General features: G+C 34.9%; 3 protein-coding genes and 1 non-coding gene across 4 annotated transcripts in view; 1 reads left to right on the top strand and 3 right to left on the bottom strand.

The window, feature by feature from the left end:
- The window catches only part of LOC113233389 (pseudouridine-5'-phosphate glycosidase-like), a 216,274-nt gene extending 204,538 nt beyond the window's left edge, over window positions 1–11,736 (bottom strand). The window contains exon 1 of the mRNA XM_026468510.1: window positions 11,585–11,736. The gene's annotated coding sequence lies outside the window, so the exon portion shown is untranslated. The remainder of the gene's footprint in view (window positions 1–11,584) is intronic.
- Window positions 1–23,946, top strand: part of LOC113233218 (EF-hand domain-containing protein 1-like) — a 98,585-nt gene that overhangs the window by 27,267 nt on the left and 47,372 nt on the right. The window contains exon 4 of the mRNA XM_026468256.1: window positions 17,277–17,440. Coding sequence (XP_026324041.1) covers window positions 17,277–17,440 — 164 coding nt within the window. The remainder of the gene's footprint in view (window positions 1–17,276; window positions 17,441–23,946) is intronic.
- Window positions 8,964–9,612, bottom strand: LOC113233220 (microsomal glutathione S-transferase 1-like). The gene has a single exon (XM_026468258.1). The coding sequence runs from the start codon at window positions 9,532–9,534 to the stop codon at window positions 9,082–9,084; it is 453 nt and encodes a 150-aa protein (XP_026324043.1). The 5' UTR covers window positions 9,535–9,612; the 3' UTR covers window positions 8,964–9,081.
- Window positions 12,169–12,242, bottom strand: Trnan-guu. Its single transcript has one exon. It is a non-coding gene; the product is annotated as a tRNA-Asn (tRNA).

The raw sequence follows: 23,946 nt of genomic DNA, 5'->3' as shown, positions 1-23,946 counted from the left end.
CCTTAAAGTAGCAGAAAATAGGACGGAATCTTCTCAAATACTTGAGTACCGTTCAGTGCCATATTAATGCTATAGCGGCAAAAAGGACTCACTATTCGAAATATATGAGATTACTTATACTATTGAAGTTAACAAAACGATAACGATAGCGCGTTTCGAGATTACAACTAATGCGCTGTACATCAGTGGCGCGATGGAACTAATTGCATGTTAAAGTTGTGCTTGTTACAAGTTTGATTTCATGCTGAAACCAAATTTCTTAAATTATGACTACAAATAACACACTAACAAACTAGAGATACTACGTATTGTTTCTTTGGATAAGCGACTGTTTATGATTTTTATAATTACAAGCATAAGTAAAAGTAATCGTTACCACATGCGCCTTCAGCGACATGTCACGACAACATTGACTATGAAAACGCAATGAAATGTTGCTTTAAAAATATACTCTAGAATTTAGAATACTAATCTGAATGGCAAAATAGGTACATCTTTTTTTGTTTAAGAATATACTTTCTTAAAATACACCCAAGAAATTTTGAATTCATTTAAGATTATTTAAATTTGATGTAAGAAGTAAAAATTTCTTGATGTGAGTAATGTCCAATTAATTGATTAGAAATGAAATAAAATCTTGAAGAGAACGTATTTGTCTAAAAGTTAGAATAAAGTTAAGAGTAAAATTGTATTACAAAAAGATAAGCAGCATTTTTGTAATGACAATATTTTATTACTTTTAATAAATACTTTTTCAGAATTAGCAAATATTTTGAGAAATTGCTCTTTCTTATTAGTAGAATTCCTTTTTTTCTGTGTATTTGTAAAAATAAGCTAGTGTTGTAGTCTTTTGTTTGTGTGAGACCATAAATACACAATTCTATTGCATTTGAGTGCACCTGTTTGCTTGTAGTACTATCCACCCCCTCAAAAAGTGGGAGAAAGTTAAAGTGGTAGAAAGTTCGAGAAATAGCGCCTCCCGTCCTATATGCTCTAAGGGTAGATATATACAAAATAGGCAAACAATATGTAATTACAAATTTCATTTACAAATACCCTGTTCTGTCATTTAAGGTAATTGGAATACAATTATGATATGTTACACAATAATTAAAAAATAATATGACCAATCAATTGATAGACAATTCATATTTTATGTGCCTGATAAGAACTCGTAATATGGAACAAAAAGAATACACATGCAGATACGACTTTGGGACACGTTCGCAAAATATGTTCACACGGAATTGTTTGACTAATTAATTATTTAGGTAAATTTAAGTACGTGTAATAAATTACATAATCAAAAAAATCGCACTATCAAGATAAACTTTTTTTAATATTAGTTTTACGGCATCGGAATCCGACTTTTTTTAATATTAGTTTTACGGCATCGGAATCCATCAAGCCAAATCTTCAGCTGTTTTTTTCATATCTTTTATTAAGTAGGTATTTTTTCATGCATAACTTACGCAATAACAAGCATCCCTTTTACATAATGTAATTTTTTTCATAATTTCAATTACGTATGTAATTTTTGGTAATGAAAGTAAACATGTGTTACTTACTATATTAAAACATTTTGCATATTGAATAAATCTATTTTAAAGTCAAATTATTCACTGATTTATCATTAATCTAAACGCTCCAATTGCCCGTAAATTACCCAAACTCATTCAACGATTAATCAAACCAGTGAAACCAGTCACCGAGATGAGATAGATGCGAGCATTTTGTTAATTTATAAATGTCAATGAGCAATGTTCAAAAATACGAGGAGGAAGTAGCTTTTGAAAACCTTTTCTGATAACTACTTTAACCAGTCAGTAACTGCGACAACCAGGTTTAGTTACACAAAGGTTATAAGAACGATATTACAATTTACATTATTCTTATATTTACAATTTATATAAGTCTGGGGAATCGTTGGCAATGGCGTAATGGACATGCCGATTGGCAATTATTATTATTATTACTCCGTTCAACCCTTTGTTTAACTTTTGACAGCCCGAATTCTAATCAAATGGTCCTAATGCGTTTCCATTCGATTTTTTATAACAATCTAGTTTATCTACAAAGAAGTTTTAATCGTGAATCTGAGAGAGTTCAAAAAAGAATATATTGTCTGATTAGGATCGTAATGTTGTTTGACAATTTGTGTACTCAATAATTAATAATTATTGTTACTGGGGATTCAAGTAGCAAAAGAGCTCCCTGTATTTATTTAACTTTTGACTTTGCATGCCTCCGAAGTGCCGTAATTATTAACATACAACCATAGGTAAAAAAATGCAATACTTTCTGGACTCTTTTATTTTTTAATTTTAATGAAGCGATTATGATAAATTTTGGCACCCGTAATAAATTATAACGAAAATAGAAATTTAAAACTATTGCAAATAATTATTATAAATTAATCATCATTGTTTATTATAATGAATCGTCGGATCCTTCTCCATATGAACGGGAATCATTACTTGAATCCCAGTAACAATAATTATTAATTCTTGAGTACTCAAATTGTCCAACAACATTACGTTCTTAATCAGACAACATCTTCTTTTTTGAACCAGCTCACATTCACGATTAAAACTTCTTCGTAGATAGAATAGATTGTTATAAAAAATCGAATCGGAAACGCGTTAAGACATCACCATTTGATTAGATTAGAATTCAGGCTGTCAAAAGTTAAATAAATGGTTGGAAGGAGTATAGAAGAGTTTATCCAAGGAAGTAATGCCGTATACACACATATTTCTGCCGCCAAGTAGTAATGTGAGCCTTACTGCATTGCGGGTTTGAAGGGTAAGGTGTTGACGAAACTACAGGCACATGGGATTAGTTAACTGTGTTAAATGTTTCAGGATGATAGGCTTATAGATAGCGCCTCTCGGATCTTTGCCATTTAAAGCTCTGAGTAGCACTGTAACCAGATAAGCGTGTGAAATTGTTTCGTAATACCAATCCCCAAAATCGTAAACAGGGTACGTAGTTATACCTATTAATACAAAGACCGAACACTTACAAAAAATTCCTTCGATCTGGCTGGATTCGAACCGAGACGATTCCTAGCAAACCGTGCCAGACGCTATGCCAACTAAGCGAAGGAATTTTTTCCAAGTGTTCGCTCTTTGTTTTAATAAATAACCAACTAGTGGAGTAATTTCACAAAAAATAATTGAATATCAATTCACATACAGTACATAATTATTAAGGAAAAGTTAAACCTATTCTTTGTCAGAGAACATCGCAAAAATGTGAAACACAAAGTTCGAAATAAATACAGTAATTTATTTTAAAGTCGCTTAAAAATGGAACGGCAGTGGCATATGTCATACGAATGAGTGGATTCAACTAAAGCGACATATCGGACAGGCAGCCCAGAGCTCGCAGTGTTCCTGATCTCCCATCCATCAAAGTCAGGTCTCTTTTGTAGGCTCGAACTTTTAGTCTGTCCCTAATCGCGCATCGATTAAAACTTCATTTTCTACTTGAAACATTTTCGATGTTTGACCCTAATGTTCGTCTTCTTGACTTATTTTTATTCGACATAAATTGCCTAGGTAAAGAAATTTGTTCGGGTTACTTTCAGTCTGATTGCGTGAAAACAGCGACGTCTAATCAACATCATAAATAAATTCCGCACAGGCCTTGCTGAGTTGTATAAACTCCAAACCTTTTATCGCAGAGCTACAAACTTCTCTTGTAGATACTCATAGATGTCAATTGGAAATAAATTTTTGTAAGAAAATATTTAAACGTTCGTTGGAAATATTCCCTCAATTGTTTTGCATTTTTTGTACTAATTTGTCATATCCAACCGTTGTACCAAGATAACAGGTCTGTGCATTACGTGTAGCTGTATAGATAGCTACGCATAATGCAGAGTCACGATGACACGAATCAAGTAGATAACGACGCTGACGTTAAAATGAAGACAAAATAACAAGGAAACAAACACTGTAAGACTGTTCCTTACTTTATACAAAATGTTAAAAAGAATTTCAATGCAAATTGGGAATGGGAAACAACAAGAAACGTATTAAAGTGCAAGACAGGGCCACGCGAAATCGCAATTGTCTGTAGGTTAATCGTTTGCAGACCACAAGTTTCTACTATGGTTTCTACTTTGTCTGTTAACATGGTTGCTAGACGACCTCGTTTTAATGTAGATACATTGGTGATACCTTTGCTTTAGTGATCATAACTTGATCGTTAACCGCGAGTAGTAACGAGTTTATTAGGCTCGGTATATTATGTGACTTTAATTATTATTTATTTTTTTCTGATAAATTCTAAATGTTTGACACTTCATTTCGCTTTTGCTAAAATATACTCAACACCTTTTGTCATTACGTTTCTCGCCCTGTAAAAAGAATTATCCGTTATTTTTTTCGATTCCACTTCGTTCGGGACAAGCTGAGACGTCTAAGCCATACTGCCAGATCTTAGAGCGGTTACACACGGCGACTTTTAGCAGCGATGCAAACGCGATGCAAACACGATGCAAACGCGATGCAGTCACTAATCGTCTACCTTTACACACACGCGCGTTTTAAGCAGCGAGCAATGCAAACGCGATGCATGCGCGCGGAACTGCATCGATACAAACGTGCGATTGCATCGCTACATTTGAGATTTATAGGCGATTGCATCGATGCCGTCCCGCGTTTGTATCGATGCAATCGCGCGTTTGTATTCATGCAGTCGCGCGTTTGTATCGTTGCAATCGCCTATATATTGCAATTGTAGCGATGCAATAGCGCGTCTTTCTGCTTATGTAGCTCGAGGTGCGGGTTTTTGCAAATTTTTGTCAATTAATCCAAAACAAAAAAGTATCTTATAAGGATGGTAGCATTTCAAACTAAACATTAAGAAATCTTATCTTTTTTAAATAAGTGGGTATTTATGACCTCAATCTCACATGATGAAAGTGACGATGAGGTCGACGATGGACCATGCACTCATAAATAGTCTTGTGCCCTTACTCTGGATTGTGCCCTTACGATATTCGAACGAAAGTGTATAGCTTGATATACTGTTGACTGTACTTAATATATAGAAATAAAAAAACCCGGTTTTGTAATGTCACACTTGACCATGAGACCCCGTATAAAAAGCGTCTTAAGTGTTCCGAACTTCGTTTTAACACCTTGCTTATGTTTATCAGATAGCAAAAGCAATTTTTGAGAAAATAGTCGTGATATACAAACGATATCACTGAAGTCTCAACGGGTACGCTCGTTTAAAAAAAGAGTAAATCAATGCTCTATATTATAATTGGATGGTGATAAGCACCGAAAGCGAAAATGGCACCTAAACATTTTTTCGTTGTTTTTAATAGTTTGTTCTAAAATTTACTTGTATAATGAATACTTTACTTGTATAATGAATACTTTTGCTGTTGTCACCTCAGGAATGATGAATTCTTGTGATTTGTGACGACAAGCACTACAGCAAAAGTATTTATTTTACATCGAGTATATAACCAGAAATAGACATGAAATGTCATTTCATTTGTTTGATAATTATTCTGAAATCAAACTTCGCTCCCATTGACCAGCCGGAATTGGTCGTCAATTGTTTCACTTCAAAACGACCAGTTTAACTTGAGCTTTGCTATAATGAACGAAAATTGAAAAATTATATATTTAATATTTAATTACCGATGAAATGTGATTCCGTTTGTTTTGTAATTAGATGTTTTGCTGTTTTTCCCACATCACCGCATGGTACAATACCCCATTGTTGAAGATATTATCTTTATTACAATAAATACATAATATTTTTGGAATATACGGAGACGTATATACAGTTCAGTTATTGGTGCTGCACTAATTCAGCTTTCTAATTTGTGATATCAGCACAAACGAGAGTTGATTTTTAAAAGTGATATAAGGCCCATTTGCCTGATGTATTGCCAGGTATGGATGGCCCTTATTTCGTCTTTATTTCTGGTTAAATACCTACTCGATGTTATTTTACATGTAAATTTTAGAACAAACTGTCAAAAACAACGAAAAAATGTTTAGGTGCCATTTTCGCAAAACTATGATCATGTTGCTTCACACGGTATTGTTTATCAGTATCCAATTGATACAAAGATAGAACAACACAGAGAAATTCCTGCGAGCTGACATTCCATTCTCGTCTCTAATGCCCCGTGTTTTGTTTAAGTTTTTCTGTAATAGCATACGCGTCTGAATTATTTTGTAGTTTTGGGCTTATAACCTTCGATAACGATAACACTGCACATTTTTATCAGTCCATAGCAATAGCCGTTTCTGAGAATAGTCGTGACACACAAACACACTAATACGCCGTCTTTTATTTACACTTTAGGTCGATTTTGAACCTAAATGATATACATATTAAGTACATCTACGATTAGGTTATCTAAATGACACGTCTGCTCGTTTGCCTCCAACATTATTTAAAAAACAAGCTAACAAAAAATTCATTTTATATGGGCAACCAAAATTGCTCTCTATTACTACCATCAATTGAAATCAGTCAGGGACAACCTGCATACAAGTTAATCATACTTAAGTTATTCTTTCAACGAATCAAGTGATACCGGGAAAATGTATTCCCTAGGTCAAGTTCGTAAGGCCATAGTCGTCTTACTGGTTCAACGCGGCTTGGGACTTACTAGGACTGACAATTCAAATAGTTTTAATTTCGTCCACAACTGTTGTTATACTTAAGTGTTTTATTGAATGTTTCACCAGTATAATATTCAATTACTTTTTTGTGAAATTACTCCACTAGTTTGCTATAATCATTAATACAGATACAAAGATCCGACCATAAGCACATACGAAAATTCCGTGGCTTAGTTGGCATTGCGTCTGCCACGGTTTGCTAGAAAACGTTGGTTCGAATCCGGCTGGATCGAAGGAATTTTTTCTAAGTGTTCGATCTTTTTATTAATGATTATAACAAACTACTGTTGTTATACTGTTCATGAAATTATACTGAGCAAGTACGTCAGTTTTAAACATTGTTACACCATCACCGGATAATAAATAAGTTACGTGTAGTGTTTTCATGTAAATGTGTTTGTAAATCCACGAGTAAATACTACGGCAAGCACACAAAAACATCTAAATGGCAAAGTAAATAAACCATTCTGACCTCATTGTCGTAACTAAGTCATTTACTAAGGCATTTCGGTAATTTAAGAGATATTGGCAAATTTATTTATTATTTTGATGAACATAGTAAGAGAACAGTAAATAGCAAAAACTATAAAAAAATAACATAAATAATAACTCAATTTCGCTTAAAATTTACGTTAACAAAAGTAGTAGGTCGATATTATTATGTCGAGCGACTTTTGTAATTCGGTTTTCAAAAAGCAATATTATGAAAATCATCTTAAAATTCAAAGGTCCTTTGAAATAACAGAGTAATAATATGAAACGAGTGGCAGCCGTAAAGTCCTCGAATGGCTTTTAGAATAAAGCAATGCTGGGCGGTGGCTTGAATTGGCAAGAAATGTGTTTATGGCTCGGGCACAGATGGCCGAGTTATATATATAGTAAATGCCTAGTGTTGTAACTTGAAAAAAAAACAAATGTTTTTTCACATTTTTGAAAAAAAAAAACATAAAAAAACACAGCGCCCTGGTTTATTTTCTAATTTTGTTTTTTTTTTCAGAAAAAGTAAAATGGAATAACTGAAATAAAATAAGACATTAACTTTTGTTTTAAGAATATATATACATGTGTGAATATATATAAAACATGTTTATTAAAATCAATTACCATCATAATTATAACAAAAATGTAATCTTCATTTGTGGTTTTAATAGTGTTACTACTGTTACGGGTGTTATACACAAGTGTAATTGGCATCAAAATTTTTTGTGTCTTCGTTTCCTTCATTCAAATCCTACCGAATAATTATATATAAGCGGCTTGCTAGTAATTCTATGTAAATGTTGCTATATAAGGGATATGTGCGATGTCGAAAAAATATTGATATCGCTGTTAGATAAATAAATAAGTAGTGTTTTTATCAGTAACCATCAAAGTAGCGAAGCAACAGCAATCGATAGATTTACAAAAAAGCTAAAATGTTAGAAACCCCGCATAGCGTCAATCCTACAAAATGCTCAATTGAGTTGAATTTCCTCACAATTTGGGGAATTTACAACAAATTGACAACACTATGAGTGTTGCCGACTTATTTTGAGCAATTTATCTATGATGAATAATATTAACAACAAAAGAGGAAATGTAGTAAAATAATACAATTGTCATATTGTCATATTTTTATTTTCATACTTTTAGAAAAAAACGTACTCTAGAAAAAAACGGTTTTTTTTTCATGTTTTTTTCATTGTTTTTTTTTCACCTCAGAAAAAAAAACGGTTTTTTAACAACACTATGCCTGGCCCGACTTAATAACTAAAACACGTCCTTTATGGTCTTTGCACTCAATTACTCTTTAGTCATAAACTTCATTCGCTTTTATAGGTATATCACCCACCACACGCAACAAATTGTGTGAAAACATAACAAAACGATACGTAATTTCTTTCAGCGCTATGTAGGTATGTCGTATTGTCGTCGTCCGTAATAAATAGTACTTAATATTTATTACATTTTATCTTCAGATGTATTATTTGACGTAGGTAAGTAAAAGAGGTTTAGTTATAATTAAAATATATAATATTTATACTTTAAGCACCGGTACCCCAATACTACGTGTAACTTTCGAGGTTCTCTTTACCTACCACGAAGTACTTTATGGTAGCTTGTTGATTAAATCAATGTAATTTTCTACGAAGTCCATATCATTGAAAATAATCAGTGTAATTTTATTTGATTGTGTCTTTTAGCGACGTGTATTTATAAATAAAAGGAAGACTGGCGTTATTCAAAACACTAAATTTATTTTTGCTAACAACATTGTATACTTAATACAAATTAACAGATAATACTATCGAACCAAAATAACATATCGTGTCCTGCCTAATCTTTTAGTCGTTATCGTACAATACTTGAACAAACAGTACACGTAATCTTCACCGAAAATCAATACTACAGTCCATTGAACACACAACGCACTCGTTTACAGGGCATTGAAGTAATGGGAGACGACTTTCCAGCCCATGTACCAGGTAATGAGGTTGGATACTCCGAACGCGATACCTCGCGACGGCGGTGGCATTGGTTTTACAGCATACACTAATGAATGTAGTATACGACCAGCGGTATATATTCTAAACAACCAAGTGGCAACTTCAGGATCCGGGCCCGTTGTAAGATACAGTCCTCCCAAAATCCAAAAGACGGGAATGTTTTCCAAATCGTTTAAATGTGCGCGCCTAACTCGCTCCACGTCGGGGTCATCGAATTTGACGACACCTTTAGCTTTTTGAGCGTCTTCTTCGTTAGCGAATACCTTCTTTGCATATCGCTGTCTCGCTGTCAAAGGTGCCATCACCAGCACTTTGAGAGCCAACACTCCAGAGTACACGAAGTACGTTTGCACTATTGGCTGATCGTAAGATACAGGCACCATGTTGTTAGTTTCTAGTGGTGTATTTTTGGAACGATAAAGCGTGTGGTCCAACCGAGTTCCTATTACTGAATGGCCCGGCAAGATATCGCCGCGGACGGCCGGCCGACTACGCGATCATGTGATCGCGTCATCGTATAGTTATGTACTATTATGTATTATATATTATATCTGACGCTCGATTAAAGCTGGTGCACATTACCTGTCTCGGTAACACGCTTGATAATCGTACTATGTGTTAACAAAGTAATCTCGAAGCAATCTCGAATAATTGACACTAATTTATATAATAAGTTCCTTCAAATTGTCACCAGCCCGTTGCACCAAGTACCAAGTAATTGTCTAAGTTTCTCCTAACTTATTAATTAGTTTTTTCAACAAAATTGAATTCTTAAACGAATACCTATCTATTACAACTAACAATTAAAACCAAGTATATAATTGGTTATTTTGTAACCAATCTCTAAAATGTAACTTCGAAAATTTTATTCCAAGTTTATTTTTTACGAAAGAGACGAATCCTTCCTCTGGAACTAGAACGCTCCAATCTTATCATCGTACCATTTTTTTTAATTCCATCAAACGTTTCTTTTTATATCTTGATTCTTGATTAGGTACCTATTACGGTATTACATAAACATGCCTTTACCCGGCAGGTGTAATGATATTATTTACAGCCTATCTCTAAATGTCTTGTTACTATACGAATAAAATTTGCGATAGCGTTGCGGGTTGAATAATAAAAGCATTACTTAACTTTATTTATATAAAACAATTTATTAAACTTTGTTCCCCACATAGGTATCCTTATACATCCATAAAAAAAAAACAAAATCATAACACTTTTGTCATAAAAAACAGTCACAATCAAACAGCGAGAGCATTTTAAATTGCAGTAATGTAGTGTAACACTATTTGTGCTCCCATATATAACATGATCATATACGGGATTCCGAAAGCGATGGCACGGGCCGGTTGCGGGAGAGGCATGATGCAATAGACAAATGTGTGGAGCATACGGCCAATGGTAAACACACGAAAGAGTAATGAGGCCATCGCTACCGCCGGCCCTGTCGTCACGTACAGTGCCCCGAGCACCCAGAATACAGTAACATTCTCCAGATCGTTGAGATGACATCGCCTGATTCGCTCCACGTCAGGATCATCGAACTTCACTTTACTTCCTGGCTTGGTCTTTGCATCCTCTGGGTTCGCGAAGATTCCTTTCCGAATCCTTGTCGCAGCCGTAAGCATTGCCATTGCCAACACTTTCATAGCCAGGATGGCCGAATACACAATGTAAATTTGCACTACAGGACTATCCAAACTAATAGATGCCATTTTGTTTTGTTTCTTTTTATTTTGACGCGCGCGATTCGTGTGTACGCTCGGCTGGTCACCGTTTGAATGAGCTGAAACTATATAGTATGGTAGGTACTTCTACTATTTCTTAACAACCTTTACTTAATTGTTATTTTGTTAAATAATGCGTTCCATTACTTCTGTTTCTGTGTCAAAATTTAACTATCTAAACGCATAGCCGGCAATGGATTTTACAGAGAAAAGGTTGCTCGTTAAGTACAGTTATGTACGGTGCTAAGCTTTCATTATCTTGTCGGGAACGCTGTTTTTGTATTTTTTTCGACTTATGTTTTACCTCATCCTTTAAATTTAGGCTGTATTTGTTTGTTTCTGTATTTTGCAGCAAAACATAATATGTTAAAAAACTTATAGCTTGTACATGTGTACAGCTAAAGTCGTATAACTAGAAATTCTTGTAATAAAAACGTAACAATGCAAGGTTGTTTTAGAAGATGTCAGAGTTCACAACTATAGGTAGGTATCTAATTGAACCTAATAAGTACTCGACGTACATATTTATATTACTACATAAATGGAACTGCAGAAAACATAAAACAACAATAGTTTAAACTATCGTGTAAAAGAGACGTAAATATATTCACTTTTATTATTTCCTTCGAACATGAGTGCCGGAGACCCATTTACACACAATCGTTTGGAGGTTACTAGTAATGCAGTCTGACAAACTTACCTCGCTGACTGTGGAAGCGTAGTTGAAGACGAGGGGAGCAGATGCGGGACGAAGGCTTTAGATCAGTGCAACACACTTAAGTTTAGTACGTATTTTCACCACGTTCACAATGTTATTGTCACGTTAGCCACGCGGTAATGGCGCATATTGAGGGCGCCTGCTCGCCGGCACATAGCAATGTGAGGCCTGCATGCAATGTTGCTCTGAACTATTTGGGACTCTGTAACTTTTATGATATTACACGTACTTCATACAAAGTGTCATTAAGAATATTTTTTAATTGAGGCTATTAGCTCAAGAGTAGTGTAACCCACATTCATTCTACAATATTACTTTAAATTATACTAAAGTATATAATTGTTTCGTAGTTCCGGATGTTATTTTCGTGTATAAATCTTTATTTCATTACTTAATTTTTTTAAACACAGGCATAAAAAATTAAGAAGATGGATTTTCATTTGTGTTTGTGCATCATTAATCATCGCATATAGTAGCAAAACAGCAGGGACCAAATTGTAGAAGAACATTAGTACAACAATTCCAAAGATACATAATTCATAGTTTTTGGGAAAGTACATAAGATTCGCCCCCGGGTGGGCTCGAACCACCAACCTTTCGGTTAACAGCCGAACGCGCTAGCCAATTGCGCCACGGAGGCTTATGGTCGACCTGTCTAATTATATGTATACATGAAAGTACTGTACATTTGTTTGGCAATACAGTGTGAAATTAATAAATAGTAATAACTTTTATAGTATCCATCAATGTAATTGTAAGGAAATTTCACTCGCAATGTAAAATAGCATGAGCTGTTATATACTATAGTCCAGATGTTCGAATATCTTATTATGTATGCTGGATATTTTTAACTGACTTGAAAAAAAGAGGACGTTCTCAATTCGACTGTATTTTTATGTGCATATGTTACGCGATTACTCCGATTTTTGTGAACCGATTTTGATGATTCTTTTTTCTTGGTAAAGGGCTCAGTAATGGCCCCGTTCAAAGTTGAAGAAAATATTCCGCCTCTAAGGCTGGCAAATTAGGGGATGAATCCAGTTTATTGGATTTCACCCGCTTTCCGTTAACCGATTTCAAAACAACCTGGCAAATAGATGCAAACTTTTGAGGTCGGTTTTTTTTATTAATCAAAAGTATGGTATGTTGGCACAGATTTGTGACGCATCAATCATGATGATGTGCTCTCATGCTGTCTCAATGAGACATTCGTATAAGAAAGCAGTATTTTAAAATATAACAATTAAAAAAACTGCTTACTTATGCAACAATGTTAATACGGTGGATTATTAAACGATCACTCTGTGTATAATTAAAAATGTACTATCAAAACCACAAATTGACGTCACTAAGTTAAGTGATATCATGATTCAGCCAACGCAAACGCATAACCATGATCAGTTGTTAAATATAATATTTAAAGCAAAAGCGAAACTAGGTCCTGTACTCTCGTTCTCCATCCGACATCCGTCTAAAACTGTTAAATAAGTAATCGACCAAATTAAAATACGCGTGATGCGAGTGAATCTTCATACTTGACATTTGTCTTACTTACTTGACACTATCAATTAAGTAATACTCGTGTAACTGAGTGCTTACTGAAGCGCCCAGTTGCACGACTCGAAAGTTTTCGCGCGGACGTGGCGCGGCGACCGCCCAGCTAACATGCTTTCACATTTCTGAAGTATATTTACTAGGCAACAACATTTAAATTCCTCTGAATAATAAAACCGCGCGGTTGTCGCGTTGCGCGATACCAAAGACAAGCCAGGGGGTCTACTCTCGATCTCCGTCCGACATCCGTCCGAAACAATTACTGTCAAATAAGTAATATCCGACAAAATTAAAAGACAAGTATCCAGTATGAAGCTTCATTCGCATCACGCGTCTTTTCATTTGGTCAAGTATTACTTATTGACAGTAATTGTTTAGGACGGATGTCGAACGGAGGTCGAGAGTAGACCCCCAGCCTCACCCGCGCGCCCGGGACACTCATTTAAGTTAAAACATAAAAGCTAAACGAATATAGCGTACTTTGCCATGACGGTCTCAGCGCGTCAGCCGCACGACGTCGTGAGCGCGATGGAGTGCCTGTCGAATAAATGCGCCCGTTTAAAAAATATTTCTGCGTTATCTCACTCATTGTTTGGTGTAGTGGAGGACTATATTTCTGCCTTTCTTATCTTAATTCACGTAATCGACATTTTTAGCGGAATTGAGTTATTAACATATCTGGGATCAGCGAAAAGATCTATAGCCCCCTCTAATCGGTTTTTTAATATCTTATTTAGTTTCAGTTTTATTGTTAAGCAAATTCGGCGTAATGCCCTTTTTATACTAGTTAAAAAAACATTACTTGCCAATTTCTCGAAAATTACTGAAATGCAAATGCGTTAGTTGTGACAAGTAGGGCAGATTTTTTTTTTATGATACCAAGTGACGGAACTTACAAGTCGTGGGCCTGGTGGTAAGCGACACGCCTGTCCGTATCTCCCTCAGACTAAGGGAACAGTGCCACTGCGCCTGTCAACCTGAGATATAAGTTGACAAGTCCCATGTGCCTGTAATTTCACCAGCACCTGCATGGCGGCAGAAATAGGAAAGGTGGCAGTACTTCCCTGGAGGAACTCTTTCACAAGGATCTATACTGCTATTAAAATTATACTTAATATTTATACTTTATTATCTAACATTTTTACAGTAGTTTTTATTAGTTTTTTTTTTGTAAGGTAACATGGTTGCCTTTATGCAATAACGCAGTATAGCAGAATACTATTATTTTAAATTAAGCATAATAACAAATAACAAATACAGCAATGAGCAGAGCAAATGAAAATCAAAGCACCCCTCTTCATACGTCAAAAACTTTTTAAGTAAGAAAAGAAGTAAGGAGATGCTTAGATGGTGCTTTGGATAAAAGAAGGATGGCGAAAGCTGCCCCAATAATGACGAAGAGTCGTTCATGGACTTTGCTAGTATAATTTTGTGCTTTAGTTTATGCCTAGTTATCAATATATTTTTGTATATATTTAAAAGTCGAGAATAAAAAAATTGTAATTTGGAATAGATGCAAGAACACAAGGCAATTAATTAATTCGACTAAAGATAATGAGTCGTATTCCAGAACTCTACTCAATGCTCAAGTCAGGACTTGAGTATGATTTATAGCACTGGAAATACGACCCTAATGGCACGGACTTGAGTATGATTTCCACTGCTTGAAATCATACTCAAGTCCTGACTTGAGCATTGAGTAGAGTTCTGGAATACGATCCTCAGTAACGTTCTTGTACGTACGTTTCATTTTAAGCATGATTGAATGTTACTACTGAAGTTATTGTGGTTATTTTATATTACACTGAAGTGGTTATTTTATATTACACACATAAAACTAAAACACCTAATGAAATAATCAATTAAACAGTAATGGCATCAAACAAAAAATAAAACACAATGTGACCAAAAATATATATACAATATTTAAATGAGAGATAATGAAAGTCGCAAAGGAACGTTTTGACAAGAGACCTCTTGCCTTATCAATGTCACATTGATATTGAGAACAGTATGTCCATTTGTGACAAATTTCTGCCATTTGGGCACATTTAATTTTTATTCATTTTCATTACTGCAGAACATGATAAGTTATATTAAATGTGGCAGAGTTTGGCAGATTTGAGAATATTCGGGAAGATCTTTATTATTTTTGTGAACAAACTCAAAACTTGTTGTTTTCTGCTACTACGAGCAAACATCTGTAGCGAAATACAGGACAATGTTATAAACATAGCCTATAAGAACTTTATAACCCCAGCTTCTACAATCTGAACTCAATTAGCTTTTTTGCTGTTTTGATAATGAATCACAAGTCTCCTTAATGTACGTCGCCAAGAACACTGGGTCACAAAATACACGAAATGACGCCATCCTTCTTTCGTCGCTGTATGCTTAGTTAAAAATAGTAGTATTCTGCAATACAAGGCCCCAAGTTGTATGTCGATAGAGCATACTGAAAGGATTTTGTACGTTTGGTATTCTGCTGAAAGTCAGAGCAGGCGTGTCAGTACTTAGTCATATCGAGGTAACTACTCAACTGATATAGCAATTTCTTCATTTCAATTCTGCTCATCAATGGCGAATTGATGGCACGTCGATGGTGTAATCTACTAATATTATGTGCAATTAATTTCAAGAATAGATTACTGATTAAACGAGATAAAATATATAGGAAATTAAACTATTTTTTCGGATGTAAATCGCGTACATTTGTTTTTCAAACAAAACAACGTTTCGAGCCCTTTACAGGTCCCATGGTCACGGTTGTAACCTGGACCTGTAAAGGGAACAGTTTCATTTCCTATGTGTAACAATCGCGAAAACCCAAGAACTCGAGATAAAATATATGCATTTAATTTCCATGGTAATTTTGGTGGGGCAACGTCGATCGTTAGTGATTGAATCAATTAATTCCAAATTCGCAAACCCGGATACATCCCTTAGTTCACCACTATACGTAACTTGACACTGGAGATAATAAAAATCGGTTCTCACAACTAAGTATTTTGAGAGAGAAAAACGCCTTGAATTGGAGAATACCAAAATAAACCATTAAAATAATTGCTCGTTATAATAAAATTTAGGTGCAATTTATAAAAATGAATCTTCATGCGTGAACAGCCACTCATGGAGGAAGATGATTTTCTTCAAAATTAAATGGAACCACTATGGAGGTACCCTCTTTCCAACAAAAAAAGAATCATGAAAATCGGTTCACAAATACCGGGGTTATCGCGTAACATACATACAAAAAAAAAACATACAGTCGAATCGAGAACTTCTCCTTTTTTGAAGTTGGTTAAAAATAGGCAGAACATACTCCTGTAGGGTACTACTAGTGTTGCCCAAATGAAAGACCAAGATGAGACTAATCCGGTCTTGGTTTTGTATTGCGTCACTATTGCTATTCAGATGTGCAAAAATACAGATTCCGCAGGTTATTGTAATGTTTGCTTTACGATGACCGGTATCGTAAAAATAACGATTCTTTTAAATTTTCGTTTAAAAATAATATTTGCATGGAAAGGAGAACAAGACAGCGTCAAAATGTGCCCCGCAACACTAACGCCAACCATCTTGCATTTTTATGGCGTATTTCCATATTCCTCGAGTACTCATAGAATTCAATATCAATTGAATAAAGAATTTTTCAATAGGTTGACCTGCCGTTGACTGTACATAAAAAAACAAAACAACAAAAATGTAAAAAAAACTATAAGATGGAGCAGTCTCGCAAACTCAATCTTATATATGCCCAAATCTCGCAGGGTCGTCTTGGTTTTGATCTTACTACAATAGACCAAGGCTGATTTTGGGCAACACTAGTACCCAACGCAGATACTGATAGGTAGGTACCGTATTTATACACTTCTTCTTCTTGAAATGCCATCTTCTATCAGAGGTTGGCTATCATCATACTATATCATAATACTCTGCAAAATTTGGAGCTGTGTTTTTTCGCTACGGCCACGTTTTCTACGTGTCTGTATTTTTTCTTACTTTATGAGTTGCAGGAGTATTTTTCACTCCGCATGATGTGCCCTAAGTACCTACGGCAATTTTTTTCTCCGTTTATACGTATACTTATACTAAAAACTTTATTATTTTCCGTTTTCAGGAGTACCTGGAGTCCCAAGGTATTGAACTCTCCAAAGAGGAAGAGCTACCAGTAGACAAGTACACTGAAATGGAGTACTGGAAGAAAAAACCTGTGCCTCACAAAGCAAATACCAAGGTTGACACTCTGCGACGATTCTTGGAATATGACGGAAAAGTTTTAGGGTGAGTGGGATCAAAACTACTTCTCTTTACGTCATTGATGGCCAATGAAATTGGACCAATATGGCGTGATGGGATGCGTAAGCATATATAGATTTTAAGATTTTCGTGGTTACTCACTAAATGATTATCACTAATATCAGGTTTCTTACCACGGTATGATTTCTTTTTATTTTCCCGATATTTCGGAACGGTTGCACGCTCCATGGTCACGGGTTGACTGGCAAAACTGGCTGGGTTGCGTAAGTTTAGTTCTTCTGTACAGAGACAACATTTGATCATACTCCATTTAGGTGCCCGAATATTCCCCACAAAAAGTTCACTAACATTTGAGGACTTCCGTGGTCGAGTGACTTGCTCACCGGTTTTCATGGTGTCGCCATCTCTGAGGTCCCGGGTTCGATTACAGGCCGGAACTAACTTTTGTACATTGACTCCAGGTCTGGGTGTTTGTGGTACCGTTGTTGTTTCCGATTTTCATAACACATGTGCTTTTGTTACTTTTGGATCAGAGCAACTTGATGTTATCTAATATTTATATTTATGTGTTTATTTACGTATCCTCAAGATTCTTTTGTGTATTGATTTCTTAGTTCCAAAAAAAAATGTTTTTTAATCGTTCCAATCCAGTTTGAAAACGTGCGCTACGTTATTAGTGGATCCTCTAATCACTATTTAAAGTCAAAGTGATATAGTCTTTAAATAGTCATATTGATTAAACTCTACTGTTCATTCGTAAGGCTAAATTCCCCTGAGAAGAATGAGCAATAAACACTAGGGGTCTACTCCTACACAAACATCAATCACCAAACTCAACAAACCAAACCAAACACCAATCACAAAATCAACAAACACTTTTATCATTTACAATGTTTATTTCAATTTCGTCATAATTAGGTACTATTTGCAACAGCTAAATGTGTCACTACAACGGATTTTTGTCATCCAAGTACACAAACGTTGTATGTAAGCGTACATTTAATATAGAGTTTTTGTTTGACTATAGTGTTCAACCTGATGAATGGCTAATTTGAAAATTGTCATCCGGAATATTATTATAGACGCGTATACATTGCCCCTTAATAGTCGACACTATCTCAACTCGAATACGAATTTTTTCCATACTAAATCGGGCCATTGGCTTTATTTAGGAATTAATTTTTTACAGACGAAATTAAAGCTATTTGAAAAGTGTGTACTGTATACAATAAGTATTCTATTTAGTTCAGTTGATATAAAAGAAAAGTTATTGGTATATGTAAAGTACCTATTCAATACGGCGGTTTTCTTGTAAATTTTCGAGTTAAGTTTGTGTTTTTTTCTATCGTGAAAAATTTTTACGTATCGTGTTTCCACACCATATAGTAATCAGTGTATATCCTCCATTTTAGTATATATTTTTTCCAAAGTTATTGATTCAACACTTTCACTGTTATGCGGAATCAATCAAAGCCATCTGAGGTTGTACAGGCTCTTAAATTAATTTGTGACTTTGTGAAGACGGCTGTCAAGAACAGCTAGTTTATTACCGAGTTCTTCGCGGTTCTTACACGTGGAAAAATAAACTATTTTTCCGGATTTACATCGAGAATATTTGTTTTTTCCAACAAACCAACTTTTCGGGCCCTTTACAGGTCCCATGGTCACGGTTGACGAAACGTTAGTTTGTTTGAAAAAACAAATATACGCGTTTTAAATCCGGAAAAATAGTTTCATTTCCTAAGCTAGTTTGTTGCTTACGTTGATACGTTATTTGTAGAGGTGTTGTACAAATGTAAAACATTATTTTATTATAACAAGCGATGGATCGAACACGTCGTGCGCCTCTTGGTAAGCGCAATATGTAACAGCTACCGTGCCAAACAAAGCTTTAAACGGCAAATATCTGAGGAGCACTGACACTACGCCTGTCACGCTGAGACATAAACCGAAACGTAGTGATGCTCAGCTTGGCGGCAAAAATAGTTAAAATGACAGTAGATACTTCACTGGACAATTTCTTTCACATGGAGCTCTGCTGCTATTTATTCTCCTCTGTCTATTTTTAAATAAAATTCACCACAAAATTGACACGTTTTGCTAATGAAATCTCAAAATCTCACTCTGAGCTACGTTCATGTTAAAATTTGTTACGCTAACTGCGTTACCCGGCACGCCCTACCAACATGTTGCCAAGGTGCATGTCAAAGTATGATTAAATCGCTGCTACACAAATCTAATGAAACTCTATCAACTATCTAGGCGTTAGACGAACTTCTTAGAACTCTGTATCAATTATTTACACGTCACGAACTTTTATTGAAATGAATTTGCTCAGAATATATTTGTCACTATTCTATACGTTTATTTATAGCGACATTTAAACAAGGGTATCGTAAGAAATATCAAATCCTTCAACATTTCGTACAATAATTGGGTCATTCTCGGACTAGTGTTTAGTATCTAACTTCCGTGGCAATTTTTATTATTAGTATTGGTTCCGTTTAAATTTTAAGAAAATGTTCTAACCTCTAAGAGTGGCAAACTAGGGGATGAATATACTTTCCGGTAACAGATTACAATAAAACTTGGCAAATAGATGTAATTCCGAGGTCGGTTTTTTTTTTAATTAAAAAAGTTGTAATTATTATTTCTTTATTTTATTTCACAATGTTCCTAGCTAAAAGTGGTAACTAAACCACAATTATGCCAAATTAAATATGTAACAAATATAAAACTTACGAAAATAATGTAATAACTAAACAAATATATTTTAAAACATCTACTGTCCGTCTCGAAAAATTTCCATCAAACCCAATTAACGTCATCACTGTCTATTAGAGAACATGTCACATTCAGTGGTGAAAATCAGAAACTCAATCAACCAGCGACATCATGACCACAATCAGAAAATTCCGTCTTCAACTGCATTCGTTCGTATCTAGGTCGTATTCGTTCCTGCTCCTTCAAAACAGAGCAATAAAACGCTCAAACCTCGTATATTTATTTATATATCCCGAAGAAAGATTCAAAACTTAAACGATAAACTATTAAAAATTTACCTAAAAGCTGCTGAAAACTATTTGACATTTACAGGATATCAAGTAAGCTTAAAATACAACATGATGTGATGTGATATAGTTCGTTAATCATTTAATAACGATAATACAATTTGCACCGCTCATGGAAAAATGGCAAAAATGATTTTAGGTAAAAAAATGTTCGTGAGTCTAATTTTAATCCACAATATTAAATCCAATGTTAATCGATTAATATTGTCGACAGAGTTACAAGAATTGGGGATGATGTAGGTTATGTTTTTCTGTGTCCATTGAAGCAATAAACATTTTTGACGTAACTTCATATAAGTATGCCTCTTTCCAGGAGATGTGCGAATTTAAAATATTGCTTCCTATATAGCCGGTCTAAATGTCTTTACTATATTTAATATAAATTATGTTTATTTGCGTTAATGTTATTATAAATTAAATAAATAATAAAAAATTAAAATTCAATCACAATGTAAAATTAATATAATTTATGATTGATTCGTTCAATATACACATAATCGTATAAATTATTATTTGACGCTCTTGAAGAACTACAAGCACATTAAACTACTTTATTATGTTTCAGAGATACTATTTGCACATAGAAATTTGATATAACCCAACATAAATCCTCCGTGAGAAACAAAGGTCACTGTAATTTAAGAATTCTGTGCTGTGAGTTTTAAAATAAGATAAAGGTATTAACTTTATCTTATTTTAAAACTCATTTTATATGTTCGTGTATTTATTCACACTAGGCATAATGTGAGTGAAAAAACAACATAACTTTATTATAAGATAAAACGCTTATCTTATATATATGTTTTAACTTCTTGTACTTATGAAACAGTGTCATAATCTCAGTACAGAGTACTAAAAAAACCGACTTCAAAACTTCATCCCATAGTTTGCCACCGTTAAGAGGTGGAATATTTTCTTCAAATGTTTAATGGGACCACTTCTGAGGTACCCTCTTTCCAAGAAAAAAGAATCATCAAAATCGGTTCACAAATTATCACGTAACCCGAAGTTATCACGTAACATACATACAAAAACAAAAAAAAACATGCAGTCGAATTGAGAACCTCCTTTTTTGAAGTCGGTTAAAAGCTCTCGTGGAATCGTAATTACCTAAACATTCGAAATGTTCTGAAATATCTGAATATAATGTAAATAAATTTACCTCAATTTGAAATATGTCTGAAAAATAATTGAAAGTGATACTTATAAGCTAGGGATCGGAATAGGTAGAATTTTTTTACCTAAACTTCAAGGAACTTAGACATAAAATGGAGACTGCCTTACGACAATATTATTTAGGTCCTGGACCTATTCGGGATTCGGGAAATCACTTAAGAACATTAAAAATTGACGTAATTGTGGACAGGCAGCTATTTGTCTTAACTTTGCGACGCTCAGTGTGTCGGATCTGCGATATTGAGGACATTGGATTTTTTTTTCACGATACCTCTAAAAAAATGCCAATCGAGAGATCCTATTGTCCTAATGAAATATTGTCATATCACATTTTGCCGTAAATCTAATAGTTTAGTAGGAAAAAAATAAAATATGTATTTTTTACTTATGCTTTCCAGTCTTGGAATCACAACAGACGTATTATTAGACCTATCTTCTATAGATTTGCACACTAAATGCGCGCCCAAACCTGCATATTCACTACTTATACGCATCAGAAAATGTGCAATGCAAAAGTTAGTATGCAAATCTATAGAAGATAGGTCTAATAATACGTCTGTTGTAATTCCAAGACTGAATCAACTAAGACTTTGTGGCACCAAAGGTATGGTCCATTACAAAAAGTACACATTTTATTTTTTTCCCACTAAATTATTATATTTATGGTATGGTATGTGATATGAGAATATTTAATTAAGACAACAGAACGTCTCGATTGGCGTTTTTTTAGAGAGGTATCGTGAAAAAAAATGCAATGTCCGCAATATCGCTGATCCGACCCACTGTGTCGCAAAATTAAGATAAATATAGTGTACCTGCCTGTTCCCAATTACATCAATTTTTAATGTACTTAAGTGATTTCCCGAATCCCGAACACATCCAGGACCTTTAAAATATTGTCGTAAGGCAGTCTCCATTTTCTCTCTATGTTCCACGAACTTTAAGTAAAAAAACTCTACCTACTCCGATCCCTGCTTATAACCGTTGAGAAAAGTATATTTATACGAAACGTTCAAATATTTTTTTACGTTAAAACGCCGTAAGTAAAAGCACGCTATGTTATATGTAATGGAAAAAAGCTTTTCCTCAGAAACTCAAAATGTTTTTTCCTTTTCCATTTTCATAAGCACCTAATTAAGTTGAAGTTTTATAAAACAAGAAAGGCTGAGCCACTGCCTTGAAGCTGTAAGAGGGAAACCGAAAAAGAGGTTGCACATTTTCGCTGCCGTTTATGCCACGAAAATGTAAATTAGAGTGTTCTCATACTGAGATGAATGTCAAGCCTTGAATAGAAATGTTAGGAAGACTACAAGTACAACGCAAATGATAATTAGGGTGGTCTCGTGCAAAAGCGAATATCAAATTGTGAATTGAAATATTAGGAATAAGTAAATAATAAATAACACAACCCCACACTAGGGAAATCATGTGTTGCGGGTGCCATGGACACACACATAGACAACCACAAATTACTACCAAACTCACGAGAGAAATAAATGTAGATCATAGAAATATTTCTTTCCCGGCCTGGGAACCGAATCCGACCAGTATGGTAACCGTTCGGCCACGGAGGAGGCAAGCAGCAGGAATACCATTTGTGTCACGGAAATTTTAACAAGGGTGTTCCCGTGCTGATGCGAAGTCCTAAATACAATATATATTTGTTAGACCAATTATGCCACGGACATGTTAATTAGGGTGGTCTCGTATATATGTGAATATAAATATTAGGAAAACCATTTGCGCCACGGACATGTTAATTAAGGTCATCTAGTACCGAAGCTAATGGCAAGTGTGAATGTAAATACATGTTAGGGAGGTTCACCACTCACACCCACCACCCTATATAACATGGAGTGCTGGTCGTGAATATAAATATTAGGAAGACCATTTCTGCCATTAACATGACGGCGCCTGTTAGCACGTCAAATGTAATGTACTTAATTTGGATTCAATAAACAAGCGTGCTAAGAGGCTAAAGGTGACTCAAAATTAGTAGAGGCGAAGCTGCAGAGCCTTGAACACTATGTATTATACAGGATACATCACGGAGAATATGCGATGGAATTGCATAATTTGATTCGGCCTTCCCCTTTCCATCATGGGGGGACTAAACGTGGGCTGGGGTTCCGCCCCTATGTTGTGGATATTCCCCGGACTCGCACGAAGCGGTTCGCTTCCACATTTTAATGGCGAGCGACTAGGAAGCGGAATTTCCTGCCTGCAGACTTGTTCCCCGAACGCTATAACTTGGACCTTTTCAAGGCGAGAGTGAATAGGTAT

This window comes from Hyposmocoma kahamanoa, unplaced genomic scaffold, assembly GCF_003589595.1.
Source record: "Hyposmocoma kahamanoa isolate Upper Pololo Valley unplaced genomic scaffold, ASM358959v1 78, whole genome shotgun sequence".
NCBI lineage: Eukaryota > Metazoa > Arthropoda > Insecta > Lepidoptera > Cosmopterigidae > Hyposmocoma > Hyposmocoma kahamanoa.
This window is presented reverse-complemented; position numbering and strand designations above follow the sequence as displayed.